Source organism: Rattus rattus, chromosome 3 (genome assembly GCF_011064425.1).
Source record: "Rattus rattus isolate New Zealand chromosome 3, Rrattus_CSIRO_v1, whole genome shotgun sequence".
In the NCBI taxonomy this organism is placed as follows: domain Eukaryota; kingdom Metazoa; phylum Chordata; class Mammalia; order Rodentia; family Muridae; genus Rattus; species Rattus rattus.
The window spans coordinates 95051570-95075820 of NC_046156.1; the positions used below are offsets into that span (position 1 = coordinate 95051570).

The 24251-nt window shown below is 38.0% G+C and overlaps 1 protein-coding gene across 1 annotated transcript; it reads right to left on the bottom strand.

Annotated features, from left to right (window-relative positions):
* Nucleotides 1-5649: 5649 nt before the first annotated feature.
* Nucleotides 5650-16699, bottom strand: Aadac (arylacetamide deacetylase). The gene is made up of 5 exons (XM_032896737.1): nt 16563-16699; nt 12383-12605; nt 11104-11173; nt 9885-10056; nt 5650-6339 (listed from the first exon to the last, which is right to left on the bottom strand). Exons 1-5 carry the CDS (start codon nt 16695-16697, stop codon nt 5743-5745), a joined length of 1197 nt encoding a protein of 398 aa, XP_032752628.1. The 5' UTR covers nt 16698-16699; the 3' UTR covers nt 5650-5742.
* Between the last annotated feature and the right edge of the window lie 7552 nt (nt 16700-24251).

The window sequence follows — 24251 nt, forward strand, 5'->3', positions numbered from 1 at the left end:
TTTATGGTAAAGGAGAAAAATAGCATTGAATTTTAGAATTTTTACATAATTTTAGATTTCATTTATTTTGTATGCAAATGCAATTTGAATTTCTAACATGTCTGAGTCGCTCAATATATATTTCCAAGTTTTTTATTATTATTTGGCCAACTCATTTCATTATATATTTTTGATACTTATACTTTCATTATTAATTTCTAGTTTTTTTTCATTTGATGTCTTTGATTTGGCCATGCTGGTGTGATATATTAAATTACAATGATATGTGCTCCTAGTTGCTGAACCATCTCACAAAAACACTTTAAACACAAAAGAAATGGGACAATGATATAAAAATAAATATAGACAAACAAATCAAACACTAAATGAAAATTAGATCACTTACAGCAATATCATACAATGTAGATTCATGTATTAAAAAAGCATCACAACTGTAAACATAAAACCAAAACAAACTCTAAATCACACATATCATTGTGGGGATTTGAGTTCAGTTCCCAATAACCATGTTGGATCGTCCAGAGCCTCCTGTAGTTCTCGATCCAGAGAACTGGATGCACTTCATGACCTAAGTAGGTACCTACCCATCTGCATATGCCCACACAGAAATACCACATGCATACAATTTAAAATAAACTCTTTTAAATTTTAAAGATAAAATTCTTTCCCTTATTTGTAACATATAAAAGAATAAAAACAAAAGAATAAGGAAGAGGAGGAAGAGGAGGAGGGAGGAAGAAAGGAATGAAGGAAGCAATGAAGGGAGAAAGAAAGGCCAAATGAAGGATGACTGAAAGAAAGGACAGAAGGGAGGAACAGAGGAAACAAAGACAGCAGGCAGGCCAAGGGCCTCAGTTGAATGAATGTCAGGATCATGCTCAATCTCCATGCATTTTTTCAACTTCCATACTTTTTATTGTTGCAAAATTTTAATTTCATGGCAATATAAGCAGAAAAAAATGTTCCTGCTTGTTTTTCCAAAACCATTTAACATTGAGTATTGTTTTGTGGCCGGTGAGACACAGCAGCTCCTTGTGCTGATGAGAGTGGATCTTCAGCAACTAAAGAACACAATGGCCTGAATTTACTTTTAGCTTGCATTTCTGTTTAAATGTGAATACCATTTAATAGGTTTCATCTCAGTATTTAAAAAATACTTTGATACTTTGCTTAGCTGATCTGTTGATCCTCCTCCTGGGTTCCTATTCCCATTCTCACTGTCTCTGCTGCGGCCCTTTCCCACACCCAGTACTTTTCTTCCTTTAGGTTCAAGTGTCCTATTACTCCACCCACTCCTACTGAAAATCTCTACCCTTCTCATGATGCCTTTCGATTTTCATGTCTTATATACACGTTCTCTCTCTCCTGCTCTCTCTCTCCCTTTCTCCCCGTCTCTTCTTCCCTCTCCCTCCCCTCTCTCACACACACATACATACATGTGCATTCATATCCTTATAACTATTTATATGAATTTAAATCTAGACTAATTTATTTACCCATAATTAAGACTTTTCTATTTTGCAAAAACATAGATGAAGCTGAGAAATTGTTCAGTGAAGCACACTAAGACAGAAACAAAAAGATAACTATTGAGTGTTGTCTTTCATATGCTTGTTTTGTTTCAAACCCTGGTCACATTCATACATGTCTCTGATAATCCAGTGTAGGGAAGTGATCTGGGTACCTACACTGATATATATCCAGCAATGACAAATAGGTTTTACTCCTGTGCTGCTTCTGTGTATGCTCAGTAGATATGATTGCTTGACTCATACATTAATGTAATGTATGTAGAAGTCTGGACTAAGATATTTTAAAATATTATTAATTATTTTATTTCTAATATTTTTGATAGTTTGAATTCCCATCCCAAGCTAATCATTTAAGTCAATATAGTCTTTGGCTTTCTGCTCAGAGGGTAATTATCCTAGTATTGCTAACATGAGACAGCACCCTTCTGGAGCCTAGAGAGCTTGTATGTGGCTGGAGTTTGGTTTCCCACACACGTTAACAACCTTCAACAGCCCATAACTCCAGCTTGAGAGTGACCGATACATCTGGGCCCTGTAAGTGCTGGCACATACATGCATACATCTTTACGCAGATACAGATAAACATAATTAAAATTAAAATAAGTCTTTTAAAGGAACCATTATGCTTTTTATGTTCACCAAGTCAAAGATACCCTTACACAATGGTAACAATGTGCCAACTTCCTCTTCTGTCCCTTAGGTCTCTTCGGATAGCATATGTTTTTAGCAACTTTATTGTGTTCTTATACCTGTACCTCCATTCTAACGTTTATCCTACCCCAACTCCTTTCAACCCCCAACACTAGATAGGAGAGGAAGCAGGTTAGATGGGAAAGGGGACATAAACCTCCTTAGACTACTTCCTGCTGATGAGTGTTAGGGTTCTCAGGTTCCTCGAGGTGAGTCCAGTGTTCAGGATGAGGACTTCTACTTCTTCCTCTTATTCTTTGTTTACAACCACTTGACAAACCACAGTATTAGTGGGAGCAACAGCCTTCTCAGAGTGCCCCTTCTCATTTGGATCTACTCTCCAGCCCCTCCTTTGAAGTAATTGCTTAACCCATACCTGGGATTAAAACTAAAACATATTCACATAACATAACTAGGTTTTAAAAACAATCAAAATTCTTACTTCTGCCCTTTAATCAGACAGTTGGCATTAGAATGGAAACTGTTTTAAGATATGGAATAGAAAATATGGTTCCCAACAAAAGTTATAAAGATTAGATCTGACCATGGAAAAACTTATCATCTGAGACATGAATGTCTTCAAAAGAAAATAGCCAAAGTGATTCACTTTCACAGACTACCTGTTACTAATCTCTCCGAAATAGGGATGCAAATCAATTTCAAAAGGGCTAACCCAAAGGATCAATCACACAGAGACTGGATAACACAGAAACTGGACTGGAAAAGATACAGCTAACTTTCCTGGGATTTGGCCAATATCCCAAATATCATAGGATAAAAAGATATCCTTGCCTCTAGACAAGTAGAACATGATTCCCATACTTCCAAAAGGTGGGATGGATGTTTTTGTCTGTTTGATGTGTTAAGGTTGTTATCAAATAGAGTGGGTGGTTGTTATGGTTGTGGTCATGGAGGAAACAAAATAAAATCAGAGCTCTTTCTCCTCTATGTAATAATGGAGAAAAGAGGAAATGGGAATAAAAACAAGATAGATAGATAGATAGATAGATAGATAGATAGATAGATAGATAGATAGAAATTTAAGGTTATTTTGCTTGATTATTGTTTAGTGATAGAAATTCAAGTTTGCTTTATTTGATTATTATTTGATATGTTGTACATAATCATCTTATTTAAGATATGATGTTAAATTCTAGTTTTCTGTTCCTCATAATTATTTTATTGAGTGTAGATTGTTAATGTTAGAGAAAAAGACATTAAAAAAGAAAAAACAGAAAGGAGAATATGAAGTGAAAATTTCTTGCTTTTTTACTAACTCAGTTATGTCATGTGATGTTTTTCTGGAAGTTGTCTTGTGAGAGGGCATGTGTTATCTTGCTGAAAACAGAATTTTCAGAGGGCACGTGGTGCTCAGAAAGAATATAAATAGAAGCCCACAAACAGTGAAAGGAGACTCCTGCATTGCTCTGCCATGCAATACTTCACTGGTCTTCACTTCATAGAGAAGAACTTATCAAAAGACTTCTGGTGTTATTATGGCTAGCTCTGCCTGCTTCTGCTGACTCATGCTGATTTGGTGAAATCTTGCTTTTTCTACTGGACCATACCACTGATGAATAGTACTTGGTGTTAGTTATGGAACTGGCATGCTGGCATCCTGAAAACCAGGGGGGGAATAGCCCCCAAGGAACTTACTTCTAAACAGCTCTATAACACTCCTTTCCGATTACTCTTCTTTTCCCTGGGTCATGTGGTCTAGAAGGGAGGTTGAAGTGTTGAAGAACCTTTAGCAAAGTACATTTTGAAAAATTTAAGCCTACAGGCATATTCAAATCTCACTTGAGCTGTTTGAACATAGTTACAATTATTCTTTTCAGTTATTTGTCTGATTATTTTTCCAGGTCACATTCATCAGTTTCCTTATTTAGGATTAGTAATTTTTTGGAAGAGATGTGGTACACTAATTTTCTTGTGGTTTTCATGCTGAAATTGCACATCTGAAGTGGTCTGGTTAAGTAAGAGTGTGGAGTAGGAGTTAGAGGTCTCTGGACTTGAGGCCTGTCATCCTCAGACTTCAGGAAACTGAGAAATATAGATGGGGGATTGCAAGGTCCCAGGACCTCCTTACCTGAAATACACTTGTATAGTTCTTAATATGTTAAGCAATCATTTCTTATGTAAAACTTTACTTAACTTTTTTTGCTACTTGAGTATTACTGAGGCATCATTGCATCCATTATACCAGTGTGAGAAGCAGATGTATAAACAAGCTCGCACAACTAATATAGAAGAAAGTCAAGAGTATAAGAGATTAATACAATGTCTTGAATTTTAGCCACATATCCAGAACATTTTTACTGAGTCAGTGGTAATAGAAACTAGATAATTCAGAAAGTAACAACCTTCTGCATCTATGTCCAAGGTTCTGGAAAAAGAATGTTGTATGCAAAACCTTATTCTTTAGGAAGTTTGAAAGTAGAACAGAATGAATGCATTTGCTTTGAGCACATGGATTTTGAACTAATAAGATGATATTCTCTTCATTGTTGGTGAATTGATAAAAATGTTATCTAAATTAAAATAACTTAATGTAAGCATCATACTCTAAAAACTATGTAAATTATGCTATACTAGTGTTTTCTTTTGAAATACAGTTTAAAATAAATAAAAAACCACAGGGAAAATAAAACCAAAGTTAATTTTAACAATGAAGTATAAAATGGAGATTAGTTTCTCAAATAAAAAGCCATCGATGTTGATAGGCCATGTACCTGAGTATCATTCTTACAGTTGATATTTTGTTGAAGTTTGGTTTGTTGCTATGTATTTTAATGCTGAATTCTGTATCCCAATGTCTAGTTGCTACAGACAAGTGAATTCTCACATATGCCAGCTTTTGTTTTGCAAACCTTGTTCCTTGATTTAAAGCTATTTGTTGAATAAAGATGGCTAGTTGGAGTAGGAGGAGCCCAGGTGGAACATGGAAAGTTATATCTCGGGGTTATTGACAGGGAAGTTGACAAAATAGCATAGAGGGTTGATATCTGCCTACCTCTAATGATTTAAGGCTTATTAGAAATATAAAGGTTTTGTGTCTTTTATTTGAGAACGAAATGATCAAAGTTGTGGTAGAAACTTACAATGAATGTTTATTCCAACAGTACTAGATTTAGAACATATTTTATTACTTCACTTATTTAAGTTCACATTTTCTTATGTGTAAAATAATAATGGGTAATAAAAGTGCACTACAGAATTGTTATGGAATTTGTACATGGTGATAGTTGATAAAGTGCCCATTTCATAAGCATGCAAACATGAATTTGGATTGTCAGTACCCACATAAAACTCTTGTTTGGAAGATGAGTCTGTAGGTAAATGCGGAATAAGGAATGAAAAAAAATGTTTGCTAATAATAAAAGTAACAATACGTGGAAGCTATCAGTTCATTAGAAACAACAAATGATTTATGTGAAACCTCAAAACCATGTTTACTAGTTTATTTCTTATTTTGTTGTTTATGTTTATATATCTTCAATAAACTATTTTTTAGATTTTGCTACAGATTTTTGTGAAGCCAACTCAAGTACTGATTTTGCATCCTGTATGTAATTTTCAAACCAGGTAAGGTAAGTGCTCCATGGAATCCATCTTCAATATGGTGATGAGTCACATGAACTCCAGTATTCTGAAGCCGCTTGACATACATGAGTCCGTCATCTCTTAGAACATCATACTGACAAGTGATAATATAGGTCATAGGTAAATGATGTAATATACTGTCATTGGCCAACAGAGGGCATGCCTTTACATCTGTGAACCCTGGGTACTTTTGAGCCAGCTCAGAACTACCAGGAGGAGGAGTTTTATAAAAGTAACCTTTCTTATATCTCTGAGGGAGCAAGGAACTCCAATTCACAAATTGTAACAAATGGCTGAATTCCACAGGTACATGTTGGTTGAGAAGCATGGCTTTCTCAAGGTCTCGGTCTGTAATAAAGTATTCACTCCAGAAACGGATCAATAATGACCTGGTTAAAAGTGGGTATTGTGAATTTTCTTGTTGTGATGGTACATTCATATCAAGAGCCTGAAGGGCAGGATATATTAAGGCTTGGACCTTGAGTTTGATCTTGACATCTGGATCCTGTAGAATCTGAAAAGGATTTAAAATTGCATTTGAATGACTATTTTAATTAGTAGGTATACTTTAATCTAAAAATAATATGAAGAAATAAGATAATCAGATTCAACAGAAATATCTCATACATTTTTCCAGTTCTCTATATTGTCTATATGCATTAATTTCAGTCAAATACCAAGGAAGATTAGAAGCAGAGCTTTAACTGTTAATGAGCATTGTTTGACTTTGACATGGAGAGTTTATCCTTCCAACATAGAAAATGTGAGGTAGTTTATGCATATCCTATTCACAGAATGAATGAGGGGAATTTCTTCAATTTGTTCTCACACCTGTGACCCTAAGAAGGTTCCAATGCTTATGTTAGACAAAAGTGTTCCTTTAAGTAGTGCACGTGGTATGGAAGACAAAACACTGAATTCTAGTTAACTGTGTGGGACTTCTTTGTCTTCAAAATGTTTTAGATTTAGAAATTTTTTCCATCTTTTTAGTCTATGATGGTGTACAGCATATTTATGATATTTTATACAGATATTCAATAATTATGAATCAGAATTATTTAAAATTCTGATTTACAGAAGTGGGAACATATATAAGAATAAAGGATAGTACAACAGGAAAAATAAATGTGTTTAAAATGTTAGGAAAAAAAGGGTAAGTTTACATTTGGATACTGCATTAGTTTGAAAAATATTTGCCTCTTTATGCATACCTCACGTTGTACTAGGTTGCCTTTTAGAGCCATGAGGCATATAGGGTATAGATTCAAACTCTAGAACATCTTGGACATTTGTTTTATAGGATATTAGAGCAAACCACAGAATTTATAGTATCTATTCTCTGGAAATGAAAAGGATTCTTTAAATATAGTAGTATGTGGGAAATAAAATTTAAACATAGCAATTAAATATCCTGAAATATTACGAACAATTTGGATCTTAAAATTATCAAATTATGTCTAGCAAATGATAACTGTAAACCTAGTAATTACTTCCTTTGTGCAATTTCTTTATTCTGATACCGAAAGATATAATATTAATTTGGGCATCATCCACTTATCAATAGTATAGTTATAGTAGTTGGTGTCATCAATTTTACTAGTAAAATCTGTCATAGCATATATATATATATATATTATATATGTGTGTATGTACATATATATACACACATAGATAGATAGATAGATAGATAGATAGATAGATAGATAGATAGATAGATAGATAGATAGAAAGTATAGAGGTACTGTGAAGACAAATGTTTCCTAACATCAGTCCAGGTGTTTCTCTAATATTTTAGCATGCTCATAAATTCATATGTTCTCACCTGCCAAGGACCAGCCTTGGAGTTCTTTTTTTTTCTCCATCTTTATTAAATTGGGTATTTCTTATTTACATTTCAGTTGTTATTACCTTTCCCTGTTTCCAGGCAAACATCTCCCTAACCCCTCCATCTCCCCTTCTAATGGGTGTTCCCCTCCCCACTCTCCCCCCCATTACCGTCCTCCCCCCAACAATCCTATTCACTGGGGGTTCAGTCTTGGCAGGACCAAGGGCTTCCCCTTCCACTGGTGCTCTTACTAGACTATTCATTGCTACCTATGTAGTTGGAGCCCAGGGTCAGTCCATGTATAGTCTTTGGGAAGTGGCTTAGTCCCTGGAAGCTCTGGTTGGTTGGCATTGTTGTTCATATGGGGGTCTCAAGCCCTTTCAAGCTCTTTCAGTCCTTTCTCTGATTCCTCCAGTGGGGGTCCTGTTCTCACGTCCGTGGTTTGCTGCTGGCATTCGCCTATGTATTTGCTGTATTCTGGCTGTGTCTCTCAGGAGAAATCTACATCCGGTTCCTGTTGGCCTCCTTCATCCATCTTATCTAGTTTGGTGTCTGTATATGTATGGGCCACATGTGGAACAGGCTCTGAATGGTCCTCCCTTCAGTCTCTGTTCTAAACTTTGCCTCCCTATTCCCTCCCAAGGGTATTCTTGTTCTCCTTTTAAAGAAGGAGTGAAGCATCATTTTGGTCATCCTTCTTGAGTTTCATGTACTCTGCATGGAGGTAATTTGAGCATTTGGGCTAATATCCACTTATCAATGAGTGCATACCATGTGTGTTTTTCTGTGATTGCTACCTCACTCAGGATGATATTTTCCAGTTCCATCCATTTGCCTATGAATTTCTTAAAGTCATTGTTTTTGATAGCTGAGTAGTATTCCATTGTGTAGATGTACCACATTTTCTGTATCTATTCCTCGGTTGAAGGGTATCTGGGTTCTTTCCAGCTTCTGGCTATTATAAATTAGGCTACTATGAACATAGTGGAGCATGTGTCTTTGTTATTTGTTGGAGCATCTTTTGGGTATATGCCCAAGAGAGGTATAGCTGAGTCCTCAGGTAGTGCAATGTCCAATTTTCTGAGGAACCTCCAGACTGATTTCCAGGATGGGTGTACCAGTCTGCAATTCCACCAACAATGGCAGAGTGTTCCTCGTTCTTGAGAGGTATTTGAGAACCACGAAAGAAATGATTCAAAGTCAAATGGTCAGATACAAGCTAACAGCCTGTGTTCTGTTCCAAACAACTTTCTCTAGAGATCTCCAATCAGCTCCTCCAGATAGCTTCAAGCTCTTTCAGTCCTTTCTCTGATTCCTCCAGTGGGAGTCCTGTTCTCACTTCCGTGGTTTGCTGCTGGCATTCGCACAGTCTTTTATTTACTTATTAATTCTGCCATTTGCTTCAGGTTCTCTTTCATTATAACATAAATCAGTATTCCATGAACACAGCCCCCTGATTCTTGGTAAAAGACAGCAAGCATATTACTTTTAATCATTGCCAATGAATTCAGAGATCCTCCTGCCCTTGTAATCACAAACAATAAACTTAGCTGGACAGGATGCCATCCTGAGATTACCACTCTGACCATGCCTGGACCTAACTTCAATCTGTTCCAGGCTGACCTTGAACTCAGTAATCTACTTGCCTTTGCATATGCCTGCCTTTGTATCCTTCTGACAAGGTGGCTCATAGTGCAGCTGCCTCTGTTCTTTTTGGTTCATGAAACCCTCCATATAACCCACACTGCATCTTTATATTTTGCATAGTTATGACATTACATGTTTTTGAGCTCTTGTTTTGAGAGTTCTTTTCCTACAGCCTTAAGGGCTGTCCTAAAGGTCACAGAGTTCACCATTTTTGCTGTGCTTATAGACACACCTTTACCTCCTGGATTCGTGCTGCTCTTATTATCATGGTGTCATTAACCTTGGCAAAAAAGACATTCCCTAATAACTTTGGCATGGAGAATATTTCCTATAATAGGAAATATATATATATATATATATATATATATATATATATATATATATAAAATCACAAACAAACCTCATGCCTAGCAGTGGTCAACACTCATGGAGGCCTTGCCCTGCTGGCTTTGCTGCAGGGTCTGGAAACCATGGCATACTGTCCATTCCATGATCAAACAGGACTCAGCACTCACTGACCTTTAGAATATCTGAGGAAATATGTTTATATGTAGGGTGTTTTAAAATAAACAGACTATGAAGCCTACCTGTTGGGTCACAGCTGCAGCTAAGTTTCCACCAGCACTGTCCCCAGACACACCAACTCTTCTAGGATCTACACCATATTTTTCAAGAATGTCCTCTTGTAAGAACCATCGTAAACTACGATATACATCTTCAAACTGTTTTGGAAAATGGTATTTTGGGGCTAAGCCATATCTGTGTGAGGAATAAGAGTTCCAAATTAATGAGTTTTAATTAAAGATATGTGATGTATCTCTAAACTAAAAATCTGTTTTCTTTAATAATAAAAATATTGCTAGCTTTTTACCCACAGAATCTCCATCATAAATCTTCTCTGATTTAATTATTATACTAGTAAAACTTTGAGTAAAACAAGCAAATTAGTTGAATCAAAAGAAAAAGAGTGAAAAAAACAATAGGTAATACATTCCCTTAATAATGTCTCCCAGTACATTTTTTATAACTATTATACTTAAAATTATCAATGAAAAAAATCTTATTAATAATATGTTTGAACTTCATAAATAACAAAATCTATCTATGTGATCATTGCATTTTATTAATTACTTCATTCTTCTCTTCATTTCCATCAAATTGATTTCTTATCAGTTATTGCCATAGTATGCTATATTTGAGAATATTCCTTTTCTTGTTTTATGTGTAGCTTAAGGACAAATTACTTTCAGTGTTGATTGTGTTAAGTGTGATGGTGAACTAACCTTTTAAATAGAGTTTATCATGTAATTCCAAGAAGGATCATATTATACAAAACTTATGATTCTTAGTTCACTTGTGGATAAACTATATTTAATTAATAATATATAACATATAAAAAATCTCCAGGTAAAACTTCAAATCTCATTTCCCTGTGATTCTCTGATTGTAAGCACTCATTCTGCTGAAGGAAACAAGGCTAGAATTTCCATGCAGGTTCTTTGTGCACACGATGCACCCCAGTTACTATGTTCTAATGATTTCTGCACTTTCTCTTTTGATCCCCGGTTGATTTGAGCATTTCATGTTGCTTTTTTGTTTTGGTATCTCTGACTCTATTCTGGCCAACTTAGGTTTGATTTCTTTGTTTACTCTCTTAATTTAATTTGAAGCCTTCCAATAATAACATAAATAAATAAATAAATAAATAAATAAATAAATAAATAAATAAATAAATAACCAAGAGCATTGGTTTCTTGCTATAGAAAGCACATGGCTAAGGGCTGAAGAAGCAAACCATGGTCTTACTCAGTTGACACAACAACGGCATCCAGTCTATGGGCAGTCTGTCTTGACAGAGTGTCATACATGAAGTAAGCTGAAATCAAGAAAACGGAGTGAGAGGGTGGCAAGCATATGAATGGAAAGCAAATCGGTAAAACCACATCAGTGTCTGCTGCTCCTCACAGACCATCTACAAATGAGCTGAGGTGTTTGTTTTGTCCATTTCACACACCTACTCTAAAGCTCTGGCATTCCTATCAAGCTTCGTGTCTTTCCCTCTCATTTGGCAGATTTTACCTTTACAGATTTTAGGAATATTGTTGGAAGAACAAATAACTTTGCCAGACATTAAGGAGCATAGTCAGACCTAGTAGAGTCAGAGGTTATCACAAAGCACAGATACATAATAATGCTTGCTCCAACAGAGTTATATAGAGAGCTACCTAGAAATAGTGTTAGATATCAATAAAACTGCCAGAAAGATAAGGGAAAAAGTCAGCCCTTATTCACAATCCATTCATAACTAAGGAGAAAGAGGGAAAATGAGATTTTGGTGTATTTCCACCTTAGCAATGCAATGGGTTAAGAATGGACAATATACATGCACCTGGGCTTAGGAAAGTGTTCCAAATACACATAATATAGGTTAAAAGTAAACCAGAGCCTGCAAAGTTTCCTCCAAATTCTCAGGGTCAAAAAGACCTCTTCCTTAAGTCTCACACCTCACATTCCAGGATACCTCATATTCCAACATCTTAAAATCAGCTTATGAAGCTATCACAGGCTCCTTGATTCATTATAAAAAACATACATTATAAAATAGATTAGATATATTGATTATATATTATTTATATTTTCTCACATTTAATAAAGTCAAATTATGACACGACTTTAATTGTACTGTACAACCTATATGTAACAAGTGAAATGGGTAATGTCAAATAAATATAGCATGTTCAGCTTTATGCTTTTACATCTACTATCTTTGTCTCATTTCCTTCATTTAGTGCTTTATAAAAAACCAGAGCCACCATCTATATTGGTTGCTATTTCACCCACTGTTCAGTTCACACCACATTTGTTCTCACTAGAGTATTCCACCAATTATACAATAATAAAGTTCTATGTTTAAGTGAGGTTTTTCTATAGCTTTGAGTAGTAATTAATTTACCTTTCAGAAAAGAGTGCATTAAGCAATTGAAGTATTATTATCTAACTTACATGTGACTTTATATGTCTTTTTATGCATAGTCAGTATCACCTTTTATGGGATAAACAAGAATGTTCACCCAATGGGACATACCAGCACTCCCCAGACACCAGCCACCACCATGAATAAAAAACAAGCCCCTCCTGAGCGTCGTTGACTTCCTTTTGGGTATATATATGCGAACAGGAACACTGTTGAAATCAGTCTCCATCACAGTGACATTCTCATCAGAAGTGGGTGGGACATCTTGAAATCTCAGAAAAAACTGTAGCGTGTCCATGAAATGATTGATTCCCAAAAGTTCACCAAAAGAAGCCTATGTGGAGAGGAAAAAAATTACAAGTGTGACTGTAAGTGTGTGTGTCTGTGGGGGTGTCTGTGGGGGTGTCTGCGGGGGGTGGTGTCTGTGTGTGTATAAATGCAGCCTGCTGAGCCTCTCTAGTCTTGTTCATATGGATATGTATTTATGGCTAACTGCTTGGTATGGATAACTTGTCAGGGTCTTTTCCCTCGAGATTGCTTCTCCCTCTCTCATCACCATCTATAACCTGTAACTCTTCAGCTACGGATCGGATCTTACAAAATTTCTGCCATTCACATTGGAAAGTCTGCCTGAATTCCTAGTATCCTTGTCTTGCTTTGGTCACCAATTTCTGGAGATTTCTTGGGCTGTTTCTCTCTCTCTCTCTCTCTCTCTCTCTCTCTCTCTCTCTCTCTCTCTCTCTCTCACACACACACACACACACACACACACACACACACACACACACACACACACACACACACACGAAACTATGTCACCTGTCCTCAGACATCTCGGTCCTCTGGCTCTTAAACTTTTTCTCTCCCTTTGTGTATCACATCCCTGATCCTTAGGTATAGGGGTTGTAGATGAATCTGTTGGTCAGGGTTTTTTTTTCTTTCTTTTTTTGTAATTTTATTAATTGTGACTTTTTGTTATGGTTTCTGCACGCGTTTTTCATAACAGTATATGTATTTAGAAAGCAATGAGAAATTATACTGGTTTAGTTTTCCTCAAAGTCAGTGACAGCTATAAATCTTTGACTGTGTTTATAATACCAGATAAAAGTCCCCTCCTATTGAGTAAGCCTTAAATTCAATCAGATTAGTGTTGGTTACCTCAAGATGTGATTGATACTGTTGCACCCTGGGGCACATCTCACAATGCTGGCTATTCTTGTACATTATAGATGCCATAGCTGGGTAGGACTATTTATTGATTTACTCCCTCAATATCTAGCACAGCTACTATGAGAGCTACTTGTCAAGGAGAATGCTTTCAGGATCCAGTTTGTTTCTTGTGTGGTGTCTTCAGCAACAAGGTCTTACTTTCAACTTTTTGACAGTTACCAGTAGCAGTGGCAGTCTTTTACAAATGGATTTTTGTTAGATATAGCTGGTGGGAAGATTTTTACTCTCAGGTGTAACTTTTTGAGTTAACATAAAACAAGGTATCCCTGTGATATTTTTCAAACATTCATAGAGTTGTCTGTCTTTCCTCTCCTCCCCCTTTATTATCCTTCAATTCAATCCCAGTTTCCAGTTAATCCTTAGAGTCTGATTTCCCATTCTTGTTTTGTCTTTCTATCCCCTCTCTTTCTCTTCTTCCCCCATGATCTCTTCTAACTTCTCTGGTTTCTACAGTGGCTCTAGGTTATATACTAACATCTAAATATTGAGAACTATAATTCACACATAGAGGACATGTAACAATTGTCTTCATAGTATGAGCTACCTCACTCAGTATATTTTCTTTTGTAATGTATTCTTCCCTTATACATTTCATCTCAACTGCAGCTTCTAGTTCCATGATTTCAGTTTTCTTCAGAGATGAATAATATTCCATGGTGCAGTTGTACCACTCTTTCGTTACCCATTCATCAGTTGAGGGACATTTTGGTTGTTTCCATTCCCTAGCTATTGGATCTAGAGCAACAAGTAACACAGCCAAACAGATATTTGTAGAGTAGGACATTAAGTCCTTTGGGCACATGCCATTGAGTAGGATAAATGAGTCTTAGGGCAGATCTACTTTTAGCTTTATGAGAATTTGTCAAGCTGATCTTCATAATGTTTGCACCAGTTTGTAATCCCAGCAATTGTGAATGAGAGAAACCCAGGCTAAGAAACACAAGAGATGACCAGAGGGTGGGAGGCAAGTGAAAGACCATAAGTCACAGAAGCCAATATCCATTGGTACCATCAGAACCCAATTCTCCCACCACAGCAAGCTTTGGATACCCCAACACACATGAAAACCAGGATGTTAAAATCCTATCTCATGAAGACAATAGAGTCCTTTAAGAAGGATATAAATAACTCACTAAAAGAAATACAAGAAACACAGGTAAACAGGTAGAAACCCTTAAAGAGGAAACAAGTCCCTTAAAGATTTCATTTTTAAATTTTATAATAATTTTAATTTTGTCATTTTTTCTTGACTCTTTGATTTTGAGTTATTTTATATTCTAGATATTAATCTTCTATCAAATATATAGCTAGCAAAGATTCTCTCCCTCAGAGAAATTCATCTTCATTCAACTGATAGTTTTCCTTCCTGTTCAGAAGCTTTTTAGTTATCTGATGTCCCATTTTTAATGGGTGATCTTAATTCCGGGGTAAAGGATATTCTATTCAGAATTTTTCCACACCTATATTTTATAAGGTACTGTCTAGATTTTCTTCTAGCATTTCAGGTTTCACACTGACCTAATTTTATTTTGAAGTTGATTTTGATAAAGTATGATAGATAAAGGTTTGATTTAATTCCACTATAATTTGTTGAAGATGCTGTCTTTTCTCTAGTGTTTATTTGGCAACTTGTCAAATATCAAATAGCTTTTTAAATATGAATATACTTTTGCATCTTCTTTTTGACTAATCTAAAATCTATATTTCTGTTTGTGTCATGTAAACACTTCATGCTTTTTATAATTTTGTCATCAAAACATGACATAAATTCTTTTTATATTTTTCACCTATATAATTTAACATGTTAGTTAGAATGCCTTACTTTTAGTAATCATATTGCATTTTTTCATTTAAAAAATTTCATACAATATATTTTAGGTATGTTTCCCCACCTCCCTGCCCACCCAACTAACTGTCTCTCTGTCTCTGTCTCTCTCTCTGTCTCTCTGTCTCTGTCTCTGTCTCTCTCTCTCTCTCTCTCTCTCTCTCTCTGTCTCTCTCTCTGTCTCTCTCTCTGTCTCTCTCTGTCTCTCTCTCTCTCAAAAAAAAAAAAAACCACTAAATGAAAAAACTAAAGCAAACAAGCAAAAAAACCTAACATAACAGTAAAAGGCCAAAACAAATCATAATCATACTCTTAGCAAAGGCACAAGAATAAGGTAATATTAAATTGTTCCCTATATAATACAATCAAAGCTTGTGGTCCTAGATATGTATGTGGATGGTTTAAATTTTATTTATGATATAATGAAACATATTCATAGCTGACTGATATACCACAAAGATGCCGAAGCCACATACTAGAAAAGAGACAGGCACTTGTGCTGCCAGAATGGGATGTCCACTTGTAAAATAACTAAGTCCCACAGTCACCTCTCACTCTGCACAAGAGCAAAATGAAAATTCATGAAAAAACTGCAATAGTAAGCCCCAAACTCTGAGACTTCTAGAAAAGACATTAGGTTATACTCTACATTTATATGAAAAGGAAAGGAGTCTATAAATACAATTTCATTTTTCATATATTAAGACAACAACAGACAAATGGCCCCTCCAAGAAATGAAAAGTTTCTGTACAGCAATGGAAATATATAATGGAGTGAAGAGGAACCTATACAAAATGCCCATATGTGCAACTCCAGTGACTCCAACTGGGAATTACAGGGTCTTGTTTCCTGTGTTGCTTGTTGTTTGTTTGTTTTGGTTTTGTCTTGTTTTGTTTTGTTTTTAACCAGTCTTTCTAACTGTCCCTCATGCATGGATTTCCATGCATGAATCTAAAACTACTGCATAGATTTCTACAATTAAACAGAATGCTATTCCATTCTTCTTTCCCTGAAGTTGAATCTTCTGAAAAGCTCCATCTGGCAATACTGTAAAGCACACATTCTCTTTCTATCCTCTACCACTCTTCCTTCTCCTTTCCCTCTTCCCAGTTTCTGTCTGTAACTGGAATTAGATCTAAAGAAGGATCATGCTAAGAAACTTCTTTTACAGTTCCTATTTTCTCTTTTTTTAAGTTATTCAGCATTCATAAGGTCAGTTAAAAATCAGAACTTACCAAATCTCCTCCAAGTTTTAGAAGTGTATTTCCCAATATTATTTTCCAAGGCTCTTCAATATCATCTGGGAGAGGTATATAAATATAATAAGCTACAAGCACCACAGATATGAGAAGAAAAATGGTTCTTCCCATGTTTCCTTCTGCTCTTTCTACTTTGGCACCCTATCAAGCAAAACTGATTTTAAATCTTTGAATGTTGAAATTTAACCTGTCATAAAGTGTTACCTAACTCACTCAGTCCAAATTCCACTGCGCAATCTCTTAGTGCATAGGCACTCCAAATCCACAAAGAATTTCAAAATAGAATTTCTATCTCTAAGATACTTCTTATCTAGTAGCAACAGACTTGCTGAACTGTTTGCAACGAAAAATGTATCCTTTACAAAGGCATTATTATTCAGACTCTCTTACTTGTATGTAATGGGTATTATGACGTATGTGAAAGACAGTGAATGTGTCAAGTAGAAACTAATAGAAGGTCAACAGCACTCTTAAAGCTATGTGAGATTTTAAGAAGAAGCCATTTTCCCTTTATTCCCTCTGTGCCCTGCTCTCCTCCCTGCTGTGAAACTCCAGGATTTTTTAATGACTGTTCAAGGGCACTGCTTAGGAAGTAATCTGTTCTGTTTATATTATTTCCATTATTTTGAGAATATAGTATAGTTATATCATGTTTCCTTTCTTGTCATGGGTCAGCTGATTCCAGTCAGTACAATCTCAACTTGAAAAACTTATTTCTCTTCATTTTATATTTGACTGCACTAATAATATGACAATTCTCACCTTTTAGTCTGATGTTCTAATTTAAAACATCTCCTTGGCTGTTACGTTTATAGCTACTATCAGTGAATCTGCAATAAATCTATACTAATCCCCATTTGTTTGGATAGTGAATGACTCAAGTGTTGAATGACTCAAGTATTAAATTCTGTTTTATTGAGCTTCAAGCATATCCCACACCAAATTCAACCAATTACTTAACTTTCACAATAAGTATATTGCATTAAATAATCTTTATATCAATATCAGGGTGGAAAGATGAATATTACTAGACTACTTTTTAAAGAGTAAACATAATTACATATTTCTAAAGCTAATATTTTATATTGGATCCTATGTTTCATGAAGGCTTTATCCTGGAGCTCCATGAAAGCAAACCAGAGTGGAAATCTTGGTCTACTTTTGTCTAATTACTGTACATGACTATCTGTGTTATGCGCTGAGTGTTTTTCTTCACATGATATGAGACAGTATTAAGTGAGCAGATGGTCTTGTGAAAGAGATCAGTGATGGCAAAGGGAAGAAAAAAAGAAGCCATGAATTTGAAAGAGCAGAAAAGGGTCTGGAGGGAAAAAGAGGAAAGTAAGAAATGTTGTGTTGTAGCTGTATTATAACCACCCCCTAATTTAAAAGAATTATGCATCAGGAATTTTATATAATTATTTGTATGAGAGGATTGTTAGAAATGATTTGTTGATTTGGAAAAACTAGTAGTTGTTTTTTTTTTCAAACCACTAATGTTTGTTTTGTTTTGTCTTGTCATATCTGCCCACTTCTGTTTTGACAATTGACTCAGATTTATTTTTCCTTTTATTCTTTTAATTCAAGATGCCTTTCTTCTTTCAGTAAACATGTTGGCAATGTTCAGGAAAGACTAAGTTATGGTAAAGTTGTGGCAATGTTGTTGTCTGTTGGAAATGTGTTTTTGGTCTCAGGATCTATCTCCAGTCTGCCCTTCTGGGCTGACCATATTGTTGAAAACACCAGAATTTTAGCTTTAGAACATAAAGTACTCAATATCAAATTGATCAGGAGATTTTCCTCCCACTGGCTACCTTTTTTGTCATGCTGAGTCAGCTAGAGGAGAAACATTATCAGTGGTTTTAAGCAGCACCGAAATGAATCAGCTTCAGTGCCAATCTCCCGAAAGAGATGTGTTTACTGGTGTAATATTGCCTTAAGTATTGTGGGTGACTAACCCATTTCTGGTTAGATTTGAGGTCTTCTCCATAGAAGTAGATTTCATCTGCAGTACTGCTAAACATATAGTCAAAAGCCTGGGGCTTGGGCTGTCAGAGGCCTAGGATAGAATGTGTTATTTTTCTGAATGGTTATTCTGTCAAATCAGTCCTACAATTTGGTTCTCAACCCTCCTAATGCTTCAACCCTTTAATATTGTCCCTCATGCTGTGGTGACCCCCACCTATAATATTATTTCCATTGGTACTTCCTAACTGTAATTTTTTCTAGTATCCTGAATTATACTGTATTGTAGATATCTGTGTTTTCCTGGTCTTAGGTGATCCCAGTGAAAGCGTTATTTGACCTCCAAAGGGTAACTTATAGCCACAAGTTTAGAACTACTGCACTGCTGCTCTACAATTCTGTGATTATAATAATATATATATATATATATATATATATATATATATATATATGGAGAGAGAGAGAGAGAGAGAGAGAGAGAGAGAGAGAGAGAGAGAGAGAGAGCAGTCAATGGAGAAATCCATAGCTGGTTAGAGTAATGAGAATAAGACACTTGAGTCGATTCCTCTGTCTCCTGTGTGAGATACGTGTCGACCCGGGATCCCGCTAAGACCCAGGATCTCGTTAATAAAGCTACCTCGTGCTTTTACATCAAGAATGGCTACTCGTGGTTCCTGGGGGCACCCCATCCCTCAATTGGAGCGAGAGACACATCCCCGTTTTGGGGTACGCTCTTTCATTTGGGGGCTCGTCCGGGATCGGAGCATGACCCCCAGAATCCCGAATGCCCCTTGGAGGTACGTTGGTGTGAGTGTTGAAAGCGGCCGCTGTGTATGTGTATGTATGTGTGTGTGTGTACATTGTGCTTCTCGTACTGTGTATTGTGCCATGGTCTAAGGTTTAAGTTGGGTGCACTCGGGTGGAAGGGCTTCCCACCCCGAATTTGAGTGCACCCCGTTTTCGAGTACATCTGGGCAGATGGGTTTCCTGCCCCGTATTTGAGTGCACTCGGGCGGAAGGGTTTCCCGCCACGGACAGACAGTACACTTGGGCAGATGGATTTCCTGCCCCGTATTTGAGTGTACTTGAGCGGAAGGGTTTCCCGCTCCGGACAGGCGCCTGTGAGTAGAAGGGTTTCCTACTCCGAATAGTCTTTTTCTTTCTTTTTTTTCCTTTTTAGAAAGCGCACTGGGGGACGCCCCAATCGCGCAGGCTCTGGGACGCGTGAGAGACGTTCCGAGAGCCAGCCTTTGTCGGGAGGACCCGGCAACTAGCAGTCAAAAAGATCTGACTGTGACTTGACTTTGGAGGTTGAGTTCGGCTGCCTATTTAAGTATAGGCACGGACAAGTGTGCTTAGATGTGTTAGTGTCTGTTGTCTGTATTCTGTTTCTGTGTTTGGTATCCCAGAAGCAGCTAAGGTTAAGCTGCAGTTTGGGCCAGGTACTGAAGGTAGCAGGCATCTGTGGAAATTGGTTATAGGATGCTTTGTCTTGGTCTTGTTTGTCTGGATTGTTTTCTGTGGTATTGTCCAGTGTCTTTTTGACTTTTGTTTCATGTTTGAATTTGGACTGACGACCGTGTTTAAAATCTTGGACTGACGACTGTGTTTGAAATCATGAAACTGTTTGCTTTGTTCACAATGAGTTTTACTTGGTCCTGTTGGTGCTTGTTAAAAGTTGAAACAATTTGCTTGAGAGAAATTGTTTTCTGCCAGGAGTTTTATCTTTTCTCTTGAGCCTCCTCCCCAAGGAGAGATGCCCCAGGTTGGGGGGCAGAGAAGCCCCTAAAATAGTTTCAAAAAGAATCTACAACCAACTGTGAAGAACTTTGTTTTGCCAGTCAGGATTAATGTTTTCTTTTCCATGGGCCTTTAAACCCAGTGAGACAGTTTGGTAAAGGGCTGCTACTGAGGTCCTGATAGCCCCAGGTGAACTGGTTACAATTCTTTTGTCAGCTGCTTAGTATCTAGCACCCAGGTTCTAATCATCTCTCCATCCTTTTGTTATTAGTTGTTACTAGAAGCCTAGTGTCATTTGGAGGCTGGTTCTCTTGAGAGGCAAAGCCATGGAGCTGACACTGAAGAGAGATACTCCTTGAGGGAAAATCTAAGCTTGTGCTTATTTATACAATGGCCTTTTTGTCCAAGAAGGCCTCCTGGTTTAGCTGTGGGACTAAATGCTGTTTGCCCTCTTCACAAGATTCTCCTGTTTTCTCACCATCCCATTTGAGATGCTTGTTAGTAACTGTTACAGGTCTTCTTTACCACCGAGGAAAGACGGAATCCTATTGGAGACCAGAAAGAAGGTTCCAACACGGATAGAAGGCCCTCACTTCTGCCTGCTCTCTTCAGACGCCTGAAGGTAGGGAGTGCTCCAGGTCTGCCGCCAGGCTCCAAGGGTGGGTCTCTGAGGGGCTGGAAAATGCCCCACCAATCTGGCTAAGATAAGGAAAGGATATGAAGAGAAAGTTACAGAAACTTGAAGGGTTAAGCTAAGTCACTGAGAGAGTTATTGTAAGTTGCAGAGAAAATAAGTTTGATGTGTGGTTCAGGGTCTGTGCACAAAAGTGGACAGCACCTAATAGATGCAGACAGAGAGATTGAAAGAAAAAAAGAAAGAAAGAAAGAGGTAAAAAGAGCAGGAAGCTAGGAAAGAAGAAGTTAGAGAGCTTAAGAGAGATAAAAGATGAGAGAGAAACATACTGACCACAGTAGTTAGGGAACCTAGGAAGATAGTACCTGGCAACAGAAGAGAATTCCTGGCTAAAGATCAGTGTGCCTAATGCAAAAAAAAAAAGGACACCGGGTCAGGGACTGCCCAAGAAAGAACAAGAGGGGCCACTGGAGAGCTTCTTGGTCCTAGAGTGCTGGCTATGTACAGAGATAGAAGGGAAGTGTGGATACAGGGACCCAGTGTTCTGTGTTTCTATGCCCCCCAGTGGGCCAATATCCAAAGACCTTGAGTGCAAGGGGCTACTGGCAATGAACAATACTTATGGACTGCCCGAAGAACAGTGGACCTTGGCGTGGGCCGGGTAACCCACCCACTAATTCATGGTCATCCCTGACTGCCCCTATCCCTTACTCATGAGAAAATTGCTTTCCAAATTGGCTTGCGTGGGCTGAAATGGCTGGGTGAGGCCATGTGTATGCATATCTACAGACTGTGTATGTGGAGCTTAAGACCTGTCTCAGTGCACCAGTACCTGATGCTGGGAGATGAATGGCTTAGCGCTGTTCTGCTTGGAACATATCACTCCTGCCAGCCGGGCACTAACAATTATCACCCAATCCAGGACTTAAACTGTGATAGAGTGACTGATGTTTTGCCTTTGAATAGAGTGTCCCAAAAGATGGGACCACTGGTCAGCTGCCATGGACTAGATTCTCCACCGGTTGGGGACAATCTGGTCACCTTGCTGTCCAATCCTGACCTGGAGCCACTGCAACATGAGTGTCAAGCACTGGCAGAAGCCTATGGATGGAGGAAAGACCTCTGCGACTGACTGATTGACCCCTGCTGAAAGCCGAGGACCTTGTCCACAGACGGGAACAGTTCTCTTCATGAATGAAGGTCAGAGACAAGTGGGTGCTGCCATGGTGGACAACATGATGTCATCTGGGATGGCTGAACCTCAACCCCCCAGTACATCAGTGCCGCAGATGCCTTTGCCATCTCTTGGATGTCCTGGTGAAGCCAACAACTGTGAGTACTATTCATTGCTCAGGATATCAGGAGGGAAGAGATTCAGTGGCATGGGGCAGTAACAAAGCAGATAAAGTGGCTCAGGAAATGGCTATGCAGGAGCCTATCCTGGTTACAGGCCTGCAAGAGACAGCCACTGAGAACTAGGATCAGACTAAGGGATGACCTCACTTAGAAAAGGCCCAAATTGCTTAAAAGATAAAGGACAATGGCACACTTGAGGGGAAAGCTATACTCCCCAGAGAACAAAGAAAAGACTCACTTTGCCAAATACAGAAATGGACTCATTTAGGAGATAAGAAGTTTGTCCAAGTAGTTAAGGTGTATGTAATAGACTTTAAGATTTTAGCCAGAGAGACAGTAGAAAGTATAAGGTATGTCAATAAGTGAATGCTTAGCAAGCAAACAGGGCAAAGAGACCTAGAGAGTTTAGTGAAAAGTCGAAGTGAACTTCACTGAGATAAAACCAGAACAATATAATCACAAGTATCTCCTAGTGCTTGTAGATACTTTTTCAGGAATAGATAGAAGCTTTCCTCACCAAATGAGAGACGGCCTCTACAATCAAGAAGATACTGGAAGAAATATTCCCCAATCTGGAGTGCCCAAGGTAATCTGGTCAGACAACGACCCTACTTTCGTTGCCAAGGTAAGCCAGGGTGTGGCCAAGTATTTAGAGGTCGATTGGAAATTACATTATATCTACAGACCTCAAAGTTCAGGACAGGTAGAGTAAATAAATAGAACTCTAAAAGAGACCCTGACCAAATTGACCATGGAGACTGGCACAGACTGGGTAGCACTCCTTCCTTCTTGCTCTCTTCAGAGCAAGAAATACCCCTTCCAGATTCAGCCTTACCCCCTTTGAGATCTTATATGGGGCCTCAGCTCCCCTGACTATATTAGATGATGTTACTGAACCAACATGTCATAGTGCCATAGTAATAATGATTTGTGTGCCAGGCTAAAAGACCTACAGGTGATACAGAAAGAAATCTGCTCACAGCTGACAGCAGCCTATGCTCCGGTGACCCCTGAGACATCCCATCAGTTCCAGGTCGGAGATTGCAGCTACACTGAGCCCAGACACTCTAGCCTCGCTGGAAAGGACTGTACCTGGTGCTGCTGACCACCCTGCCAGCTGTCAATTCTCAGCCCTCACCAGCCGTGTACTAGCTGTTAGGTTAGGGCTGAGAGCTGGGACCTAGAGGGAAATTCAGTCATGTTTGTCCTGGGTTCTATCAAGATAGGTGTGGGGATAGGCTTGATTTCTATTACAAATGATGTAACATTGCATATGTTAGTACTCCTAACACTTCTTGGGACTGTGCCTCAGGGATCACAATCTGTATGTGCTGTGCGGTTGATGGTTCTGAGACAACAGTACCAGTCAGTTAGGACAACTGGTGAGACCAAATACGAGACTTGATATCAAAATTCTAAGATTAGAATTACTTAGTAGAAGAAGAGGGGAATGAAAGGAAAATTATACAGATTTAAGGTTTAAAAATATGAAGTTAAAAGAAAATTCAGACTCAGGACTAAACACTGTGAAAAGCAAGTCCAGGCAGCCCGCCCTGCGCTAGGACTAACAGACCATAAGATAAAGAAAAGGAATGCAGGAACCAGCCCGAGTTATCAGGACTGCCCCAAACCATCTGGCAGAAAGGCACCTCCCCCAGCTTACTCAGAGTCACACCTTAACCAGATGTCCTTCAAACCCTGATACGCCCCTAGCTCCTAAAATCCTGTACGCTCCAGTCAATACATACTCTCCAGCTGTGCTGTAATCTCACTGCCATGTTTAAATGAGCCAATCACCTATAGCCGGGCCAGAAATTAGCCAATTGTGTGTAACCGCGCCAACCCCCCTAACCTCCCCTATATAAACCCCCGAGTTTGAGGAGAGGTCGATTCTCTGTCTCCTGTGAGAGATAAATCGACCGGGATCCCTAAGACCAGGATCTCGATTAATAAAAGCTACCTCGTGCTTT